Source organism: Rattus norvegicus, chromosome 5, assembly GCF_021556685.1.
Source record: "Rattus norvegicus strain SHRSP/BbbUtx chromosome 5, alternate assembly SHRSP_T2T, whole genome shotgun sequence".
Taxonomy (NCBI): domain Eukaryota; kingdom Metazoa; phylum Chordata; class Mammalia; order Rodentia; family Muridae; genus Rattus; species Rattus norvegicus.
The window spans coordinates 73321981-73341456 of NC_141538.1; the positions used below are offsets into that span (position 1 = coordinate 73321981).

Sequence of the window (19476 nt, forward strand, 5' to 3'; positions counted from 1 at the left end):
TCCCTTTTGTCTGCGTCTTCTGAGACAATCTTGCTGTGTAACTTAAGCTGTTTTGGGGCTAACATTCTCCAATCTCTACCCTCCTGAGTGCTAGGATTATTAGCATAGACCACAGTGCCCAAGACTCATGGTTTGGTTTGGTTTTGTTCTTAGTGGAACACGGTTACAAACTGTAATGGCCCAGCCATCCTGGTCAGACTGGGATGTTCTTCTCTTCTTTATCACATCATCGCAGGGTCTTCCTCGCTCCTGAGTACCTGTGAAATCCTCCTTTCATCTCCATTCTCAGCCTAGCCTCAGCTGTCATTTCGTGGTACAAATCCTTCAGCTCCTTCCCACCTGCCCGTTCGTCACCTGTTGTTCATTTTCCACATCAGGGCAGGTGAGCTCCCAACAGCTTTCCATCTTGAGGAGGAACTCCACTGTCCTGCCTCTGAAACCTTCAACCTCTGCATCCTTCACTGCAGTCCCCATCAACCGTGCTAACCTTTTCCATGTTCTCCTCTCTGTGGCTGTACCTGCTCTGGTATGACTCTTGCTCATCGTGTGGTTGCTTTAGTTTTCTACTCTCTAGGTCCCTCCCCTTAGGATGCCACTTGAGACTCATCTGATCTTCCTGTACTGGCCTCCTTTCCCAGGTGAGGCATTTACATTGCCCACAGCTCCTTCCTCTCTATGCCGTGAAGACAGGGAAGGGAGACTGTGTACCTACTCCCTCTTGTCGGTTTGGTTTGGTTTCTGAGGTAGGATCTTGCCGTGAACATCTGGCTGGCTTTGAATTCTGTCGATAACCTAGGCTGTCCTTGAACTTCAGACTTTCTGCCCCAGCCTCTCAAGTGCTGGGATTAGAAGCATGAGCCGCATGCCTGCCTGGCTAGGACGGGCATATTTATAATTATATTCTTTACTTAACTCTGTATCTGGCAGAGAACGTGTTTAAAATTTTTATCTTGAAGAATACTATTTCGACCTTAAATACCTTCTCCCCTACTTCCTTTCCACCTCATCTTCACCTGGTAAAATGTACACAAAGCACCATCTTTTCAGTGATTCCATAAATGATTATGGATTGCTTTTTTCATTCCAGGAATTATTTAGGCACTGAGGATATAGAAATGGATTAAATAGTCAACTGGCTCTGCTCTTCCAGAGTTGATTTCTAGTGGTAGAGATAGATAATAAAACAGATAAATGAATGGAAGTGTTGAGGAGCAAATAAAATGCGCTCTCGCGTGCTCGCTCGCGCTCTCTCTCGCGCTCTCGCTCTCTCTCTCTCTTCCGTATTGGAGGGACGGGGTTTCACAGCCTAGTTTAGGTTGACCTTAGATTAGCACTTTCCAGTCTCAGCCCCTGTGTCTCCTAATGCTGCCCCTGGTCTGTTCATGACAGCAGGACATGATCCTCTGGTCACCACTTAAAGCTCTGTCTTTCTAAGGCTGCCGTGGTGACGAATCTCAAAGAGCGCTCTATCGTCTTTGTTTTTAGTGCTTTTTGCTTGAGTGGGTATTGAACCTTTGAATACATACTAAGCAAGTGCTACATCCCCACCCTTGGGCGTGGAATCTTCAGGGACAGATACTGAAACTGTAGAAGTGCACGTGCTTATGGGCAGAGGGGGACTGTCGTAACCATCGTACAGCTTCCTAGATCACTGTCTACACTCAAGTCACTGTGCTCCGCCAATCTCTCCTAATTCTGTTGTTCCAGAATGTTGGGGGCCAAACGTGTTCTAGTTAATGGTGTGTTGTAGTTAGCTGGGTTCGATAGCCTATTTCAGGTATGCTCTTCCCATAGTTCTAAATAAGATGGCCCTCCTTGGGACACTTGGTTCCTAGCCTGGTGTGATGCCTGGACTTGCCTTGCTGCAGTCCTTCCCAACCCCCACATGGAGGTAAGAGGTCTCTTTGGGCAGGACTCTTCTGAGTGTGGGGAACAGATCCTCAGGCTCTCTGCAGCCTACATTTAGCATCAGCAGAAGGCCTGCAACACTGTTATTTGGCAGTAGCAGAAGGGCCTACGTCACTGCTGTGTATTTCCTTTTGGTGACTCACTCAGGGCAACACACTCTGTAGAAAGGAGCTATACATTATAAACTGATTCCAGGTAATAATTGGACAAGTGATCAGACTCCATTTTTATTCCCCTCTGGGGAAGACATGTGTCAGGACTCACTAAAGCGGAAGCATCCGAGGGGCTTTGCCACCAGCTTCTCAGCTTTAGTGCCGCAGAGCTTGATTAGAGAGGAGAGAAGCCAGATCCTGCAGGAGGCGGCCAGCAGACCTGGGATCTGTTTGCCACCTCTTGCTCCAAAAAAGCCTTACCGCAGAGTTGCCATGGCAGCAGGAGGCAATTTAATGGCAAGGGCTCATCTCTGGATCCGCACTGCTGTGCCCCAGCCTTTCCCTCTGGCCTTCAGTGTGATCGGCTGGTTACACCGGGGCCTTACTGCGAGGCGTCCTTGTAACTACACGCTGCCTTGTGGAGCAAAGTGTAAGGTCCCCTGAATTCTCGGGACAGCCATCTCTTTATCCCCGCGTCTCCTTGGCACCTATCTCTTTGAAGTTCCGCCCTAGAATCAGCCCTGTCTGATTATTTGCAGTTCCTTAAATACACTCTTTCATGCCTCTGCGCTCTCAGGCGGGCGGTTTCCTCTGCCCGGAGTGCTCCCTTCCCCATCTGTCTGGAAAATTCCTACTCAGTTTCAAAATGCAGCTTGGCTCCCTCCTCCCCCTCCCTCGTGCTTCCTCTCACCCTCTTTCCTCCTCGCAGATCTGCACGGGCTTCTACAGCCGTTTCAGCCTCATCACACACCACGTGGGTTTGCAATGACTGGTTGTACTCCTGTCCCTCTTTCTGTAGTCTGTAAGTTATCCGCACTCAAAATTTGTGTTCTGTGGATTTCTGAGTGGAAAGGGCCTTTCCTGGGAGTAAATATGTAGCAACGTTTGTGGAATAATGGGACGCCTTTTTTGTGTGAATCAGGTCCTGTTTAATGCTGATCCTCCGCGCGCTGCTCCCTGCAAAGGTAAACTACTTGCATTGTGAGTAGGTGGAGTTCCTTCTGCTGTGGACCCGATGGACCAGCAGCCATCAGCCCGTCACTGACTGTCCATGCCCCGTCTTTCCGGTTGAGATCAGAGAGAGTAACACTTGTGGGTCAGACTTTAAGTCCATGGGAAGTCCACTTGTCACCCACCATCTGGATGCTTCCGTTGGCTGTTGAATTGAGGTGTTACGAGGACACAGCCTCGGAGTCCGTGAAATACAGTAACTCCTTGTAAATTTCATTTTCTCTTCCTTCTCCTCTTCTTGGTGAGGACATTCAAGCCAGGTAGAGGTTTTAACCTGCCTTTAAACGTAAATCCTCTCACTGGGTTCCATCTCTTCGCTCCAAGCGCAGCTTTCCAAGTTATTCCTTTCCCGTGGCTCTCGTCTTCCCGGCCTTCTGTGGTTTATAGCTCACTCCTTACCGTTGCTCGTTCTCAGGCTTGGTGCATGTGTCCTCCAGTTTACTGTGCAGACACGCTGCGTTTCCTGGCTTTTCTTCCCTTTCTTTCGTCCTGGACGGAATTTGGTGTTGTATCTCCAGACTTTCAGGTTAGAGTAGAATTATTTCACGTCTTCCTCAAGTAACCCCAGAAGCCTCCTGAGCTGCGCATGTGCCTCTCCCCTTCCCCCACCAGTCTCTCTCCAGCTGCTTTAGCAGGGCAGTCTGAGCCCTTCGTGGTTTGTCTCCTGTCCCCGTTTGCCTTTAACAGCTGAGCCATCTCTCCAGCACTCCGTCACACTTCTAAGTTCAAAGCTCACCTGGGTGTTTGGCAGTTCCCTTTGCCAATGTGTTTTCTGGACCACCCGAGCATGCCGTCCGTGTGCACACCGTGTGTGCCAGTGCCTCAGTGCCTGCAGGCGTCCAGGCTGGTCAGTCGATGAAGTATTCTCCTCACTGTTTTTCACTCTTCTCACGAGTGGGATTTTGTTCATTCTAGGTCCTGCAACGGCTGTGAAACTTAAACAAAGCTGTTTCTAAGCTATTAATAGATTTGAGCTTCTAACACAATCCTGTGCCTTGTCCTCATTCCTGACATAGGCTGGTGACAGTGGAATTAGGATGGGCTTCGAGACAGGTGGATGGTATCTTGTTGCTTCTTATCCCACGTCTCTGAAAAGTGCTCTCTGTAGTTGTCGGTTAACTGCGGACGAGTCCCCCTTACCCTCCTGGAAAGCATTACAAGATGCAGTGCAGTCCTTTGGAGCTGTGGACTGGACTAAGCTCTGTGGGTACCTTTTTTTTTCCTCCTATAAGTACTTACCTAGAAGAAAGTTTAGTTAATCAGATACAGCAGGAACTGATAATAAGTAACCATGAAGTCATACCAATAACTATAATAAAAATGACTCTCTCTATATTTTTTTTATTTACGAAAATTTCCTCCATTTGCTGCTCCCTGACTTTGGTTGGCCACAGGTAGCTGAGTCCACATGAAATGAGACTGTGAAAGGAAACTACTCGGGTCCCGCCTGCTTTCCAGCCTAATTTGTACATAGAGTTGTCAGTTGATGTCTTTCACCATCAAAGGGAGAGCAAGCCTTAAGGACATTAGCACAGTCAGAGCCTAGGGCCTGTAAGTAGCTCATCATAGTGTGTGCATGTGTGGGTTGGATCTCCTATGTTCTTAGGTTGGAACATGGATAGTAAGCATGTGTCATGGCATACCTTTCTGAAGATGCTATTTTAAATTGTATTTCGGTTCTGTGGGTTATAAGTTTTCGGAGACCGTGCTCTTATGCTATAATCGACAGTATTAATTTGATAGTGCTATATACACATTGTTGAATTCTACTCACCTTCCTAACCCATTTCTGTTTGACTGACCTGCTCTGAGGGCCGTGTATCTCACCAGGGCTCTTGACCCAATGGTATCTATACAGATTGCTCTCCCAAATGATCTTAATACTGTAGTCTTGTTTTCTGTCTATCCCAGACCGAGTTGAGTGGAGTGGCTGACAATAAAATGGGGAATTTGTAGAAGTCAGGTGTTTTCTCTGGGGAACCAATAAGAACTGTCACGTACACGCTGTCTGTTACGTGTGCACCACCAGCGACCTTAAAGCAGACTAAAGACTAAATGGTATATAGTGTTTAAATTATAGAGACTGGGGCTAGGAAGGAAGGATGGTTTTCTTAGGTTAGGCCAAAGGATTGTTATTGTAGGGAGGACTAGAAGCTGAAGCTGAGGGTAATGCACACCTGTGATGTCCGCTGCTTAGAGGCCGAAGCATGTTAAAAAGAAGATAAGACCAGGACGTAGGTTCAGGTTGGTATAACTAAGGCACAGTACAAGGCTGCTGTCTACTCACAAGTACAAACTACTGTGGTGGTTCAGAGTATAAACTAGGGCTGCAAGACTACAACTGGGGCAGTTTTAGCATTGAAAGACACAGAAGCAGGACAGCAGACAAGATAATCTATTCTCCGGAGGTCTTTGCTGTTAGAGCCATGTCCTAGCTGGGAGGCCTCTGGCTTTCTTCTTCACTTGCCTCTAAGTCTGTTTTCTCCCGTCATGTAATCTCTCCAGATAATTCTTAAGGCGTCTCTTATCATTAAGAACTATGTATTCAGTGACTCCTCCACCCACATTCCACTGCCTTCACAGAAACACACCGCACTGTTGTGTGGAACTGATCCACACACATACAGTTTTCTAGAATCTCTGGCCCATGAGTATTCAGCAGACACTGACTGCACTCATTACCGATATCATAGATGATACTTACTGTTGCCTGTGCCAGCACTGCTAGCTGATACACCCTCTTTCAGACGCGGAGTGTTCCCTGCCCAGAATCCGGCTTTGTGTAGACCATTGTCTGTGGTCCTAGGGACAGACACGCTGAGTCACATGCGTGGGACAGATGGAGGGAGAATTAGTGAGAGCTTGCTTGTTCCAGCCAAGGGTTCCCAGAACCCGTTCTCTCTGTGCCTGCCTGTACTGACTGCCTCCTTGTTTTCATCATGGACACTGTCCACGAACCCTGCTTCCAAACCACATCTGGCTTCTTTGCATCCTTTTATCTTTTTGGAACATGAGTGATTTTAGAGTCTCCAAGAGCTGGTAGATGTGTAGTGCAGCTTGTGTTTCTCCTTCCTGCTGGGCTCCTGGATGGTCTTCTGGTTGCACTGTCTGTGTAGTGTTTTTGTCCATCTGTGAAGCCCTTTCTGGTACCTTCCACACTGACTCCCTCACCCCTGCCCCCCAAATCTGGTATTCTTACCTAGTGCCCATTTTACTTGTGCATTGACTTTTCTTTTTCTTTTTAGATTTCTGTGCCTAGTCCTGCTTCTTTATTAGATTATAGCCAAAGGCTGAGAAAAGTAATTACCTCGTTCCATGGTTAGCTGTGTTTGGACTGTAGGTTTGGGTGGTTGTGGGAAAGGACACTGACTTTGTAGAATTTGCCGTGGACTCAGAAAAAATGTACTGAGGCCGTGGTTAAAGAACTTTGTGTCAAATAGGACATTCCTTCTTATGCTGCCTCCGTGCTGTGTGGCACCAGCCTCTCTATCTTGTTGAGGATGAGTGGGCATCATTTTCTCTTGGACAGTTATAATACCTGCTATCTTTATCTTCTTTTTTATTTTATTTGTTAAATCCTGTGATTCCCACCTAAGCCTCACCTTTAAAAAGAAATGTAATTGTATAAAAATACCTAGGATATAATTTAGGATGTGTGAATTATTTTTTATATAATTGCTATGAGTTTTAAAAAAAAATACATAGGAAATGTATTGTGGATATTCCAATTAAAATGTACCCTGAATTATTTTTAGAAAGGGAAAACCCTGAAAAGGAAAAGGAAGGAAACGAGAGCCCCACCTGCCTAGAGGGCTCTGATGTTACTGTATATTTTTCTAGGTTTCATTCAAGTTTCCATTCATATCAGTGTAGGCTCATTAATATACTTACTTCCATTTTGATAATATCCATTAAGCAAAGTTTGTAGTTTCCATGGCAACTGTAATATATGTTAAGTCGCAACATTGGGTATTCTAATAGTATTTGGTACACGTTTATCAAAGCAAGAAAATGATTTCTGATGATAAAATCTGCCTATTATAAAGTGTAAATATTAGGAAAAGAGATTGTGAAAACTATTAATTCCTTCAATTACTCCATTCTCTTTGTTAGCATTATAAGTCATTGTTTTCAAACCTTCCCGATGGTTCTGTTTGGGGAATGGTGATGGTGTAGCTGTGTGTAGTCTGTGCTTCGCTTTGGGGCTTGGTTGAATATACAGTGAGCCATGTGTATTTTGCAAAATAATATCTTGGTTTTTTTTTCCGTGCCTTAGGTATGTGTTCTTTTTGGACCCATGCAATCTGGACTTGATAAACAGGAAGATCAAGTCTATGGCACTGTGTGTAGCGGCATGTCCACGACAGGAGTTGAAAACCCTGAGTGACGTCCAGAAGTTTGCCGAGATCAATGGTGAGATTTCAGACTGTGCAAATTGATCGCCTGGTCCCCTGTGCTCGCACTTAAACACTGTATGTTTGCATTTCAGCATACACTTGTCCTCAAACTAAATACATTATTAAAAACAGCCTTAAAGAGAAAAATAAAAGCCGAAGCAATGTTAGACTTCCTAATTTAAAATACAAGCGCCAACTCGGGAGATTACTAAAACTCTAGAATTGCTGCGCACAGTGGTGTGCGACTAATCCCAGCTACCCAGGAGGCTGAGGCAGGAGGATGGCTTAGCCTAAGTGCAGTTAGTTGTCTAAGTCCACTTAGACAGCGTAGCAAGATCTCTTGTCTTAGAAAACAAAGCAGAAATAGATTATCTCACTCACACCTTTGTTGAAAAGAAAGAAAAACAGAATTTCCCCAGGGTGGGATGATTCCCAAGGGAATTCTTGTGATGTGCAAATAGGTGCTTTCAACACAACCTGTTGGATATTCTTGGTCTTTTGTCTTGAGATAGGAGCTTTCCTGAGCTGGTCCCATGACCTGATGATCCTCTGATGTTTTGAACTTGCGCGTGCTGGAATTACAGGTGAAATCTGAACTTGCCGCTGACTAGGTGTGCTATAGAATAGCTCAGGAATTATTAGAATACTCTATGTAAAGTTCAGTTTTCCCCTTATTTCAAAGCCTGTTTAAATCTCACAATCTGCCCCTCCCCCCCCGCCTTCACTCCCCCAGCCTATGTGTAATCTGCGGTTAACAGCATAATCTATGCATGTGTAAAGCAAATGGTGAAAGCTGCAGGAATGAATGGAAAGAGCTATAATCAAATTTCTTCCATCAGTTCTTTTCAGTGTGCTGCTGTACATATAATTTTATGTTCTGCTCTTAAATTTAATGTTGCATCATGACCTTTTCTCAGAATAGTTTGGAGGATCTTTTTGAGGTTAAAAGACAGGGATTAGCAGCGAATACCAGCAGAGCCAGTTCACTGCAATCAGCTCTGCCCTTTGGAAATTCTCGTGTCCAGGTGCTGTCCTCAATTCCAAAGGGTTCGCTGCAGTTCTCTTTAGAGTATTTTTGAAACTACTCGTTGTAGAGCACTGCATGCTAATGGTCCCTCTGGCCCATGTTTTGAACTTCCCTGAGGTTTCATGTTTGTGTTTTCTGTGAAGGGCTTCTCACACCTTCCAGCTTGCCTGAACTCAAGGCTGGTGCTAGATCCTTTCAACAACTTGTTGACTCAAATATTTACCCTATGTAACATGTAGCTGGCTAAAACAGGCCTGGAGCCATAACCATGCCTATCCCAGCCTGCCTTTAGGTCCTCCCAGACAGGATGCTGCTTCTCTGAAGGGAAGAAGACAGGTGATATCCCTGACCTACCACCCTTAATATAGAGAGTGGGAAGGGTATGGACCAGTGTGGATCTGGATTCCTATTCAGAGTCTGCCATTGGCTCCTCCACAAGAAGAGACAGAAGAGCTTTCAGAGCCCAGGCGTCTGCATCCAAATAAACGTGAGGGTGTGAAGACTACTGAATTCGTGACGGACACTGAAAAGCCCAGAAGCCCAGGTGTGACCCCGTCTTTGCCTTGCTAAGCCCTGTGCTACAGTTGTCAGCTCTGTAACTATTATACCGTGCCTTAGGTATGAGGTACGGTTCCTTAGACACGAGTACCGGGTAGGTGGTGTAGTTCACCGGATAAAAGTACAGGCTCTTGGGTAAATTATTTGGATGCAACTGTTGATTCTTCAGTTTACTAACCTAGAGACACTGAACAAATTGTTTGACCTCTCCGATCCCCAGCCCCATGACTGTCATAGAGGGCAGTGTCTGTACCTACCTCATTAGGATTGATGATCAACACATCAAAAGTCAATACGAGAAAAATATTTAAAACTGTAGCTAGTAAAAATGTTTCTGACAGTTGGAATTAGCTGTTACCTGTTCCATTATCCTTCTGTCAGTGGAATGTTAGAGTCTCTCCACATCCGGTCTCCCCATCAGTCCCTTAGGTATAGCTGCTGTAAACAGTTGTGATCAGTTCTCAGAGTTTTCAATGACACTCAGAGCTATGGTCGAATCTTAAACTATCTCCTTATGTGTCTTCTTCAAACATACTAGATGTGAGTTTTGGTGCCTTGAACCCGAGGTGTCTCCAGGAGTACCAAGTGAAGGCTAATTCCTTGCCCTCCATGTGACCTGCTCTTGTGATTTCTTGAAGAGAAATGGCCTGTGGCTTGCTCTGGCATGCTTCGTTTCTAGGCCAGTATCCTTATAAGTAGATGTGATACCAAGTGTAGTTTATTCATATCTACCTTAAGAAGACACTTCCAGTGGAGTTGGTAGCTTTGCATCTCGGAAGCATTACTTAATAAATATTTTAGTAAATAGCCAGCACCCTTGGGCCTTGGAGTCAGTTGGTTTACAAGATGATAAAAAATCTGGGCATGGTGGTGAATGCCTGTCTTCCCAACCCTTGGGAGGAAAGGTTGCGAGGATGGTGAATTCCAAGGCAGGGTGGACTACACGGTGGGATCCTGATTCATGATACATAACAACAATAATAGTGAGAGCATCCAGGCAATAGAGGGTGGGGAAAGCAGTAACTTTAGTTGGCAAGCATAGAAACTTCATTAAAATTCCAAGAGAGGAAACTTTGGGTAGATACCCGTGCACCTGCTTTAACAGCAATCCCTGAAACTGGACTTCCTGGATTTCTCTGAAGAGCTTATGTTGTTCTTCAGATTGGTAACACAAACCTGGAGCTGACAAGCTCACTGTTACTGTCATCTCTGAGACAGTCCTCTTTCCCATCCTGCGTTGGTACCCCCTCTTTGGTCTATTGTAACTTACATTCTTGTTGGTGTCTGTGCCCCTGTACACAGTTGAGTCTCTGTTAGGAAGTTAAGGCCCTCTGAGCTCACATTTACAGACCTCAGAGAGGAGCTTTCTGTGAGAGGTGATGCAGGCATAAGTGAAAAGTTTTCAGATCGCTAGGAAAGAATAATTAAAGCCCATGAAATAGCTTAGTTAGCTGTTAGAACAAAATGGAGGCAAAGGCCTTGGGATGAGGTTTCACAGTACTTTCTTGAATGGATCCACATTGCACCAGAAGCATAAGAAACAGAAGAAGAGCTGGATGATGTCAGAGTTCAAAGTTTTACACAACCAGGCCTGGTGGCGTGTTTGTGACCTCACCATTTAGAGTGCTGAGGAAGGAGGGTGCACATAGTTTAGCATGGGCTATGTGGCAAAACCTTGTCAAAAAAAGAAAAAAAAAAGAAAGAAAGAAACAACGAATCTCCAACTTGTATGTAAAAAGGGACAGAGATCAACAGAGTTGAAACAGGAGAAAATATTTGCAAGTCTTCTACCTGGTCAGTGGTTCATATCCAGACCACACTACAGCCATCTCAGCTCTCAGGTTTCAGTCAGCACTACTCTATGGCCCAGAAATCCTGCATGTCTTATCTGACACTTAGATTTATGATCTAGTCTTAGACTGCCTTTTAATATGTCCTCTCAAATGTACTGAATGTGAGTGTTTGTGCTCCTTTAAGATCCACCATTAAAAAGATCACAGCACTGATGGGGTTACAGAAGAATCAGCTGTTGACACTACTGATGGGGGTGCAAAATAGCATGGCTGCTGTGGAGACCTGGGGTTCCCTTAAATCAGCATGTCCCCTCCTATGTATCTACTTGAAAGAATTGAAAACGGGATCTGAAGAAACGATTACTCAGCCTCTGTCTCTACCTGTTATTTACCTGCCAGGAGGCAGAAACAACTGGATTGTCCATGGACAGGTTAACAGATTAAGAAGATTCTAAGCTGAGCATGGTGTCTCGTGTCTCAGAGAAACAAATTAAGAAAAAGATGTGTTAATATGCATCTGATGAAACTATTTCACATGAAGAAACAAGTAAATCTAGTCACAGGCCACAGTTGTTCATGGCTGGACTGAGGACGTCACGCTAAGAGACAAACACTGCCCTCCACAGAAGGACAAACGCTGTTGGGAAATCCACTCATTTGAAATCCCTAGTGTGAGCAAGTTCATCAAGACAGGAAGTAGAATGGTGGACGGTAGGGCTTGTAATGGGGATAAAATGGGGGAGTTACTGCTTAATGCGCAGAGAGTTACCATTCTTCAAGAAGGAAGTTGTAAGAATGAATGGCGGTGCTGGTGGCGAACACTGTGATTACGTTGAGCATCACTGGCTATGTAGCCACCGATAGCATTCTAACTTCCATGTTGTGTATATTTTATGGTAATTTTAAAAAAGTATTCTTGAAAGAGGAAGATCATGTGTGAGTTACTTTTAGGATGCTAATTCTAAGTCTTATTTAAAATTCAGGGTAAGGTTGTATGTTTCTTTCCAGGATGAAAATATAAATTCTTTTCAAAGAATTTTAAGTTTATGTGACATTTGAGGGTATTTTCTAGCACTTAAAAATCACCCATTCACACGAACTTTTATTATCTTTAGAAATTATTTAAAATTTTTGTAAGAGGAAGCTCTTTGGTCCCATAGCAGTGTTTATAAGAAACAAAATCATTAGATAAAGTATTCTCTCAAATCTTTGTTTCTTCTATACAAGAAGAGGGACTGTTTCCTTGGGTATTTGTGGGAATCGTTTGTTAACTATCCCTGACTAGGGTAGAGCGGTTAGAAGACATGTCTGGAAATAGATTGGTTGTGTGGAGGTACTGCTGTATTTCGAGGATCTTTAAAAAGCTGGCAGAAACATCTAGGTATCTGTAAAGTATACTTCCTGATATGTGAATTGGGTAATAAATGTGTAAATGTAAATTTCCTATGGTTCTTAATTCGTATATGACACGACTCTCACAAATAGATAATGCTAGCAAAGAAAACAATTTAAAAATGGCCTTTAAAATTTGCAGTTACCAAAACCAGTAAGGACTCCATATTAAACCTTGGTGTTTCTTATCATGTTCTGGCAGTCCTGTGGGGATTTCCTGGGGACAGGATCATGCTGTATTTATCTCTGAATACAGGGTCTGTGCCCACACTGTAGATACCTACGATGTTTTCCCAAAGAGTATGGAGCAGATTTTCCTACCTGTCTCTATTGCCACTTAATAACTTCTCATCCTCTCCACTCTTTATCTTCAATTCTGCATCCTCGCGTGTTGCCACCGGCAGGTAAACAGCTTAGCTCCAATCTAACCAAAACTGCTGCGAGAACTTTCTTTTTAAATTCACCTCTAAATACTTGATTTCACTCATTATCTCTCTTCTGCATCCTCTCCAGGTGATTACCCACCCCCTTTCTTCTCTTAATCCCTCTTGTTCCTCCTCTTCACCAACCATATGCCCTACAGAGAAGCTGACTCTGTCTGCTGAGAGCTCCCTTCTGTGCTCCTGTTTCGGCATGGTGTGTGAATTCTCTCTTCTAGCTTCTGATGATGGGTTTCTTTCCGTCCTCATTAGGACTTTTGAAAGCACAAATAACATGTACGTCATAGTGGGAATGAGTTGCCCTCCTCCTGATGCTAGCTTGAGTTTTCTGTGAGGTTTTTGGCTGAACCCAAGCAAAGCGTGACAGGTGACAAAGATGCCGGTACACGCTATGGAATTCTTCCTCTTCCTCCTCACCATGCCAGGCCGGCCTGCCATCTCTAGCCCCATTGTTCAGTCCGAGCAGCTGGGTCTTAGCAAGTGGTTAAAACCATGAGGTTTGCTTCAACATACATTTATCAACCCCTCCTCAGTGCTCTGTGCTGTACCGACGCGCCTTGTTTCCTAGCTCTGTTCTGACAGTGTAGAAATGAACAACTTTGCTGTAAGTGACAGCTGGACCATGCAGCCTCGATTGTTGGGAATATTTCACATGCGGCATTTATTATCATTCTCATTACTCTATGATACAGATCATGTACATGTGTGTATATGTATGTATGTGTGTGTATATCTATCATCTATCTATCTATCCATCTATCTATCCATTTACCGTCTATCCATCTATCTATCCATCCATCCATCCATCCATCCATCCATCCATCCATCCATCTCTATAGATAGTCTTGCTAACATAGCAAACCATGGCTTGAATCTTTAGAAAGGTAAAGAAAGTTTACAGTTGCTCTTGCTCTTTTGCCCTCTCCCTCTCTTACTCTCAAACCCTCTTCCCCATCTGTCCCTTCCCCCCACCCCCCACCCCCGGCCTCGTGCTCATGGCCAGCCTTTCTCCTCCTCCTCCCCCTCCTCCTCCCCCTCCCCCTCCTCCTCTTCCTCCTCCCCCTCCTCCCCCTCCCCCTCCTCCTCTTCCTCCTCCCCCTCCTCCTCCCCCTCCTCCTCCCCCTCCCCCTCCTCCTCTTCCTCCTCCCCCTCCTTCTCCTCCTCCTCCTCCTCCCCCTCTCCCTTTCCCTTCTCTCTCTCTGCACCTACTACCCTCTTAACTCCCCTTTCCATGCCCTGAATAAACCCCATTCTATATAAAAAAAAAAAAAGAAAGAAAGTTTACAGTTGATAACAAAATTTAAGCTAATTCCTTCCCACCAAGTATGCTCCAGAGATACATATGTTAGCCCCACATGGAAGAAGCTTGCAGTCTGTCAGGATCAGACTTCTTGTCCTCACAAGACCTACAAGTCCTGGTGTAGATATTAAAACTTCCCTTAGCAGCTGGGAGATGGTGGCACACGTCCTTTTTCCTTGTTTACATCTCATTTATAGTATACAAAAGACTGCTACAATGTAAAGTACTTCTTTGATATACAGTATAATACGTTCATACAACTCTGGATCACAGACACATTTTGAGTACTGCAGTGTTGAGTGATGCTTTCAGAATGATTATTGTTTGCTATTAAAACTTTAACAAATTATATGATATTTAGATAAACTTTACTGCCTGTGAATACTAATAAGCCTTTGATTGTCATTGGCTGTTAAGTTTACAGTCAATATTATATCAGTATGCTTTCCCTTCATGCGGTAACAACATAATTTAAAACATACAACTAGAATAGACTTTTATTTTTGTAAGTGATACAGAAGGCTGGACTTAATGTGTATAAGTGACCAAAGTGATCTATTCCAGTAAATGATTTCATTGCTTTCAAGTCAGAGACCAGGTTGCTTGATAGGGGGTGGTGCACGTCTTTGATCCCAGTGCTAGAGAAGCAGAGGCAGGTGAATCTCTGTGAGTTTGAGGCCAAGCTGGTCTACAGAAAAAGTTTCAGGACAGCCAAGGCTACACAGAGAAACCCAGATCTCAAAGAACAAACGAAAGTGGTGGTGTGCTTAGAGATGGCTCAGTGGTTAAGAGCACTGGCTGCTCTTCCAGAAGACCCGGGTTCAACTCCCAGCACTCACATGGCAGCTCACAACTGTCTATAACTCCTATTCCAGGGATCCAACACCCTCATACAGACAGACATACATGCAGGCAAAACACAGTTGTACATAAAATAAAAACAACTAAATTAAGAAAACATTTTCTCAGCAAATATTTACTGGGCACCTACCATATTGACAAGGTAGCACCACCTGGCAAATGTCTATGCTTCTTGGGTTTGTAAATATGTCCGCACATTTCAGGAATTAACAAAGATTGAAATCAGAAAAGTGATTTTTTATTTTTCCAGATTATAAATGCACAGTATTTTCCAAATCAGAAAAATGGAAGCTAAATTCATTAGATGTCACAAGGCAATAGAATTTGATTTTTATTATGAAAACATACCCAAATTTGAGATTTTTTTCTATTCAATACAAATTTCTAAATCATATTTTGAGGGGCCCCCTTTTCATACTTATAAAGATTGCTGTGATAGTAAATGAAATACAGTCTTTATTTCCAGTAATCCAGGCTTTGGTTGCTACACCATTAGTGGTGCTAGCTACCTCACAAAGGTTGTCAGCGTTTGGACACATTCTGGTTGTTGCTTCAGCAACAACTTGGGGGAAGCTATTGGAATCCAGTGAGGAGAAGGGAAGAGTGCTGGTAAACCCCTGCCTCGCATAGGACAGTCCTTCATAACCAACAATGTCTGCTACAACACGGCATGATACCAAGACCAAGAACCTGTGGTGGGTGACAAGCATGTGAACATTGTAACCTGATGGACTAGAACATGTACTAAGTCCAGTTTTACCTGTTTCCACTAGAAAACCTGTTATAATTTGCAAAAAGCCCATATTTTGAACATGGAGATGATAGACTGAAAATATTACCAGTAAGATACTCTGTTCTGTAATGAAGCTAAGTGGGTGAGTCAGAGGAGACTTGACAGGAGATGCTGTTTGAAATTCTGCTCAGCTTTTCAGAACCTTCCTCAGAACCTAGTTTACACAGGTCACCTTGAGCAGAAGGGCGGATGCCTATAACAGCAAGTATGTGGCAGGGTAGGTGATGGACCCTGATGGATTATCTCTCTGGTTATGATTATAACGAATAATACAAGAACAAATGACATAAGACCATAGAATTATATTTATAAACAGCTCGCCGATTCTTTTTCTCTTTCTCTCTCTCCTTCCCCCTCCCACCTCTCTCTCTCCTCTCTCTCTCTCTCTCTCTCTCTCTCTCTTTCTCTCTCATCTGTAATTTCTAGAGTGTAGTAATAGAATAGACCTCGTAGGGTTGATATAACTAAAATTGAACCAAAGAATAAATAATTGAACATTTTAAGACATTTGAAATGCCATGGAAGTTAAACATTCTGAGAGTGGGAGCAAGCGTTTACCATGATAAATGTTTGTATCCCCAAGTTAGGCTTCTCAGATTACTCATTTTGATAGCTTTTGAATAACACTACCTAGTTGCATGGATTGCCTCTGGTGTGCTTTAGATTAACTTTTGTTTTTAGTTCTGACTTTTCATTATTCAAGGGTGGGTGGTTTTTTTTTTAACCTGCTTTTGCATTAAAAAACAAACAAACCTGTATGTCTAACTCCTTGGGTCTAAACCTCTTGTGGTAGGCATTGTTTATAATACAGCTATAAAGAAAGCAAGTATCAGGTGCTGCTTTTAAAATGACCACTGAAAACGCCTTCATGACTAACGTGAAAATATAACAACTGTGAAATGTTTGCATTGCAAGGTTTTTTCCATGGCTTCATTGAGCTTCCTCCAGCCATCAACTCTGAGCAGGCAGCAGTGGAAAGTTCCTTCCGATTGATTGTATTACAAAGGCGTTTTTCCCTTCAGTCTGTTGAATACAGGATCTACTCAGAACTGGCCTAAGTCCCAGAAGACCATTGGAGATAAAGCTATTATCCTTTCACTGTGCATTATTCTGGGAAAGTATTTATAAAATTGAGCCTCGTTGCACCTGGTGACCTCCTTCTCTGAAGGAGGGAAGGCCGGGAGGGGGTGGAGACTGTGTTCATTGAATTCAGATGAAGCGGTGTGTTGAACAGCAGAGAAACAACACTAAGCTAAGTACTTTAGTTAGTGCGGCTCGTTTTTACACATTGTTTCCATCTTGGTCTCTGAAAGACACTCTGCTGACAGTTTAGCTCAAGAAGTTAGCAGTCAGCAAACCACTGAACTGAGAATAGGACCCCTGTTGAAGGAATCGGAGAAAGAACTGGAAGAGTTTGAAGGTGCTCGAGACCCCATATGAACAACAATGCCAAGCAACCAGAGCTTCCAGGGACTAAGCCACTACCTAAAGACTATACATGGACTGACCCTGGACACTGACCTCATAGGTAGCAATGAATATCCTAGTAAGAGCACCAGTGGAAGGGGAAGCCCTGGGTCCTGCTAAGACTGAACCCCCAGTGAACTAGACTGTTGGGGGAAGGGGGACAATGGGAGGAGGGTGGGGAGGGGAACACCAATAAGAAAGGGGAGGGGGGAGGGGGATGTTTGCCCGGAAACCGGGAAAGGGAATAACACTCGAAATGTATATAAGAAATACTCAAGTTAATAAAAAAAAAAAAAAAAAAAAAAAAAAAGTTAGCAGTCACATCGGGTGCTCTGTGCTTGATGGCATAGTTGACATCGTTGTTTTTTTTTTTCCCCCTTTTAAATGGCTATTTCTCTCTTTTTTTTTTTCCTCCTTCTTTTTTCTTTTTTTCGGAGCTGGGGACCGAACCCAGGGCCTTGCGCTTGCTAGGCAAGCGCTCTACCTCTGAGCTAAATCCCCAACCCCTAAATGGCTATTTCTCAATAGGACTTGCTATTTTTAGGATTAATCTAAACTATTTGGTTGGTGTCAGTTTTCTTCCATAATTGCTATGAATACAGTTACCTTAAGACACGATAGACAATAATTTCCAGGGAGTGACACACTTAATATTCTTTTTCTTTTACCCCTTAAGTATTCAGGGTCAAACCTAGAGCTACAAACATTTTACCACCCAACATTGCCTTATCTCATGTGCTTAGACTTTTAAAGAAATTTTATCAGCATGAAAAAAAGAATAGCTGAAAATCATTTTAAAAACTTAGTCCCTTCTAAGTCTATCAAAAACAGAAAACCCTTGGGAGAACAGTGCTGTGTGACTAACGTTTCTTTAACAATGATTTTTGCATTATGTTTGCATGACACGGGTACCACTTATGTTTTGGTGGATATGTTATTGCAATTCATATCTAAACGGTTACCAGATAGTTGGCTGGTTTGAGACATTGCTTCTCATTTTTTTGTTTCTCAGAGATTTCCAAAAACTAGTTTGATTGATCAAACAAGATAAAAGTTAAAGTTAATCCCAGTTTTGTCCCAAGCAAACCAGGATGTTTTTATTTCCCTCTCCGTTTCTCTGAGATACGATCAAGTGCCTTTCCTGTAATTAACTCAGTGTGACGTTGGCCACGCAGACTTCACAGTATATTTTGGGCCTGTTTCATAGTGGTACAGTGTAAGAGTTCGTTATCATTCACAGTACCAATGAAAGCCTTTCTGTTTATATTAATCATGTTTAAATTAATAATTTATATCAATAATGTTTGCTAACTTAGAAACTGGTAGAAATTTCAGTTAGTCGGATGGTTTATGTGTGTACATGGTATGTACCCTGGGAAACCAAAGCAGCACCAACCAGCTTGCTGCTTGTACACTCGTGTGTGTTGAAGTACAGTGAACCTTCCAGTATGGAAGCCAGTCTATCTGCAGCTCAGTAAAACGGTACACACTAAAGTCAGCAGACTGTGTCATTCTGACTTTTCCGTGTTACTGAGATAAGTATTAGTCATATAACCAAAAAACCCTTTCTATAACCAACCAAAAGTTGAATTTGAGCTATTATAAGCTGTCTGGAAATTGGAGACTGCTTACCAGTTCCTGAATTTGTTCAGTGATTTATGGTTGAGGATGGTTCCTGCCTTTTAAATAAGAAAAAAAAAAGCGTGATGTCCCACCTTCATGCAATGCTGTGTGCAGTATATTTCAGTTATTAGTAATGGAAAATAACATGAATCAGAGACGGTTCTACAGTGGAGTGCAGGGTTTGTAGTAGTAGTCAGGTTCCTGATTGATGTCTACCAACTGCCTGCGTGTAGCTTATTTATCTCCTGGCTTGTGAGCATCCTCACGTCCATTTTATAAGCTTACAGTAAGAGATGTGTGTATCTCTGCCATCTGGCGGAGAATCCGACATGACAGTCAATAAAGGGTCCAGTAATTTAAATTCGTGCCTAAAGTACATTAAACTGTTGGTCATTTCAGAGAAAAGTGTTGTAGACGATTCATAGCCTGGATTAAGTCTGCCTTTTACAGACTGTGTAACGACTGAAGGTGTACACTGGTGTTACAGAGTTGAGGAGAGACAGTTGGAGCCTGTGCTCACCGGCTAACCTGTGACCTTCTTTCAACAGGTTCAGCACTGTGTAGCTACAACATAAAGCCTTCCGAGTACACTCTGACTGCAAAATCCTCTGCCTTTTGCCCCAAACTACCAGTACCAGCCAGGTAAATTGTATTGTAAAGTCGTTAACTTGTAGCCTTTGTTTTCATAGGTAAATGTAGCACCTTGTTGTTCTGAGAACATTGCCGTTTGATGATGCCTGCTGCCGGGGCATCC

At 43.4% G+C, this 19476-nt stretch overlaps 1 protein-coding gene and 1 long non-coding RNA gene across 7 annotated transcripts in view; one reads left to right on the top strand and one right to left on the bottom strand.

Annotated features, from left to right (window-relative positions):
* The window catches only part of LOC102551474 (uncharacterized), a 31036-nt gene extending 21582 nt beyond the window's left edge, over positions 1–9454 (bottom strand). Inside the window, exons 1-2 of the long non-coding RNA XR_015620879.1 lie at positions 9311–9454; positions 5776–5888 (exon numbers count right to left, since the gene is read on the bottom strand). This is a non-coding gene — a long non-coding RNA (uncharacterized LOC102551474). The remainder of the gene's footprint in view (positions 1–5775; positions 5889–9310) is intronic.
* The window catches only part of Slc44a1 (solute carrier family 44 member 1), a 180309-nt gene that overhangs the window by 75176 nt on the left and 85657 nt on the right, over positions 1–19476 (top strand). For all 6 annotated transcript variants that reach the window (XM_087551430.1, XM_087551431.1, XM_087551428.1 and 3 more), the window contains 2 exon segments: positions 7348–7484; positions 19271–19364. In XM_087551430.1, coding sequence (XP_087407556.1) covers positions 7348–7484; positions 19271–19364 — 231 coding nt within the window.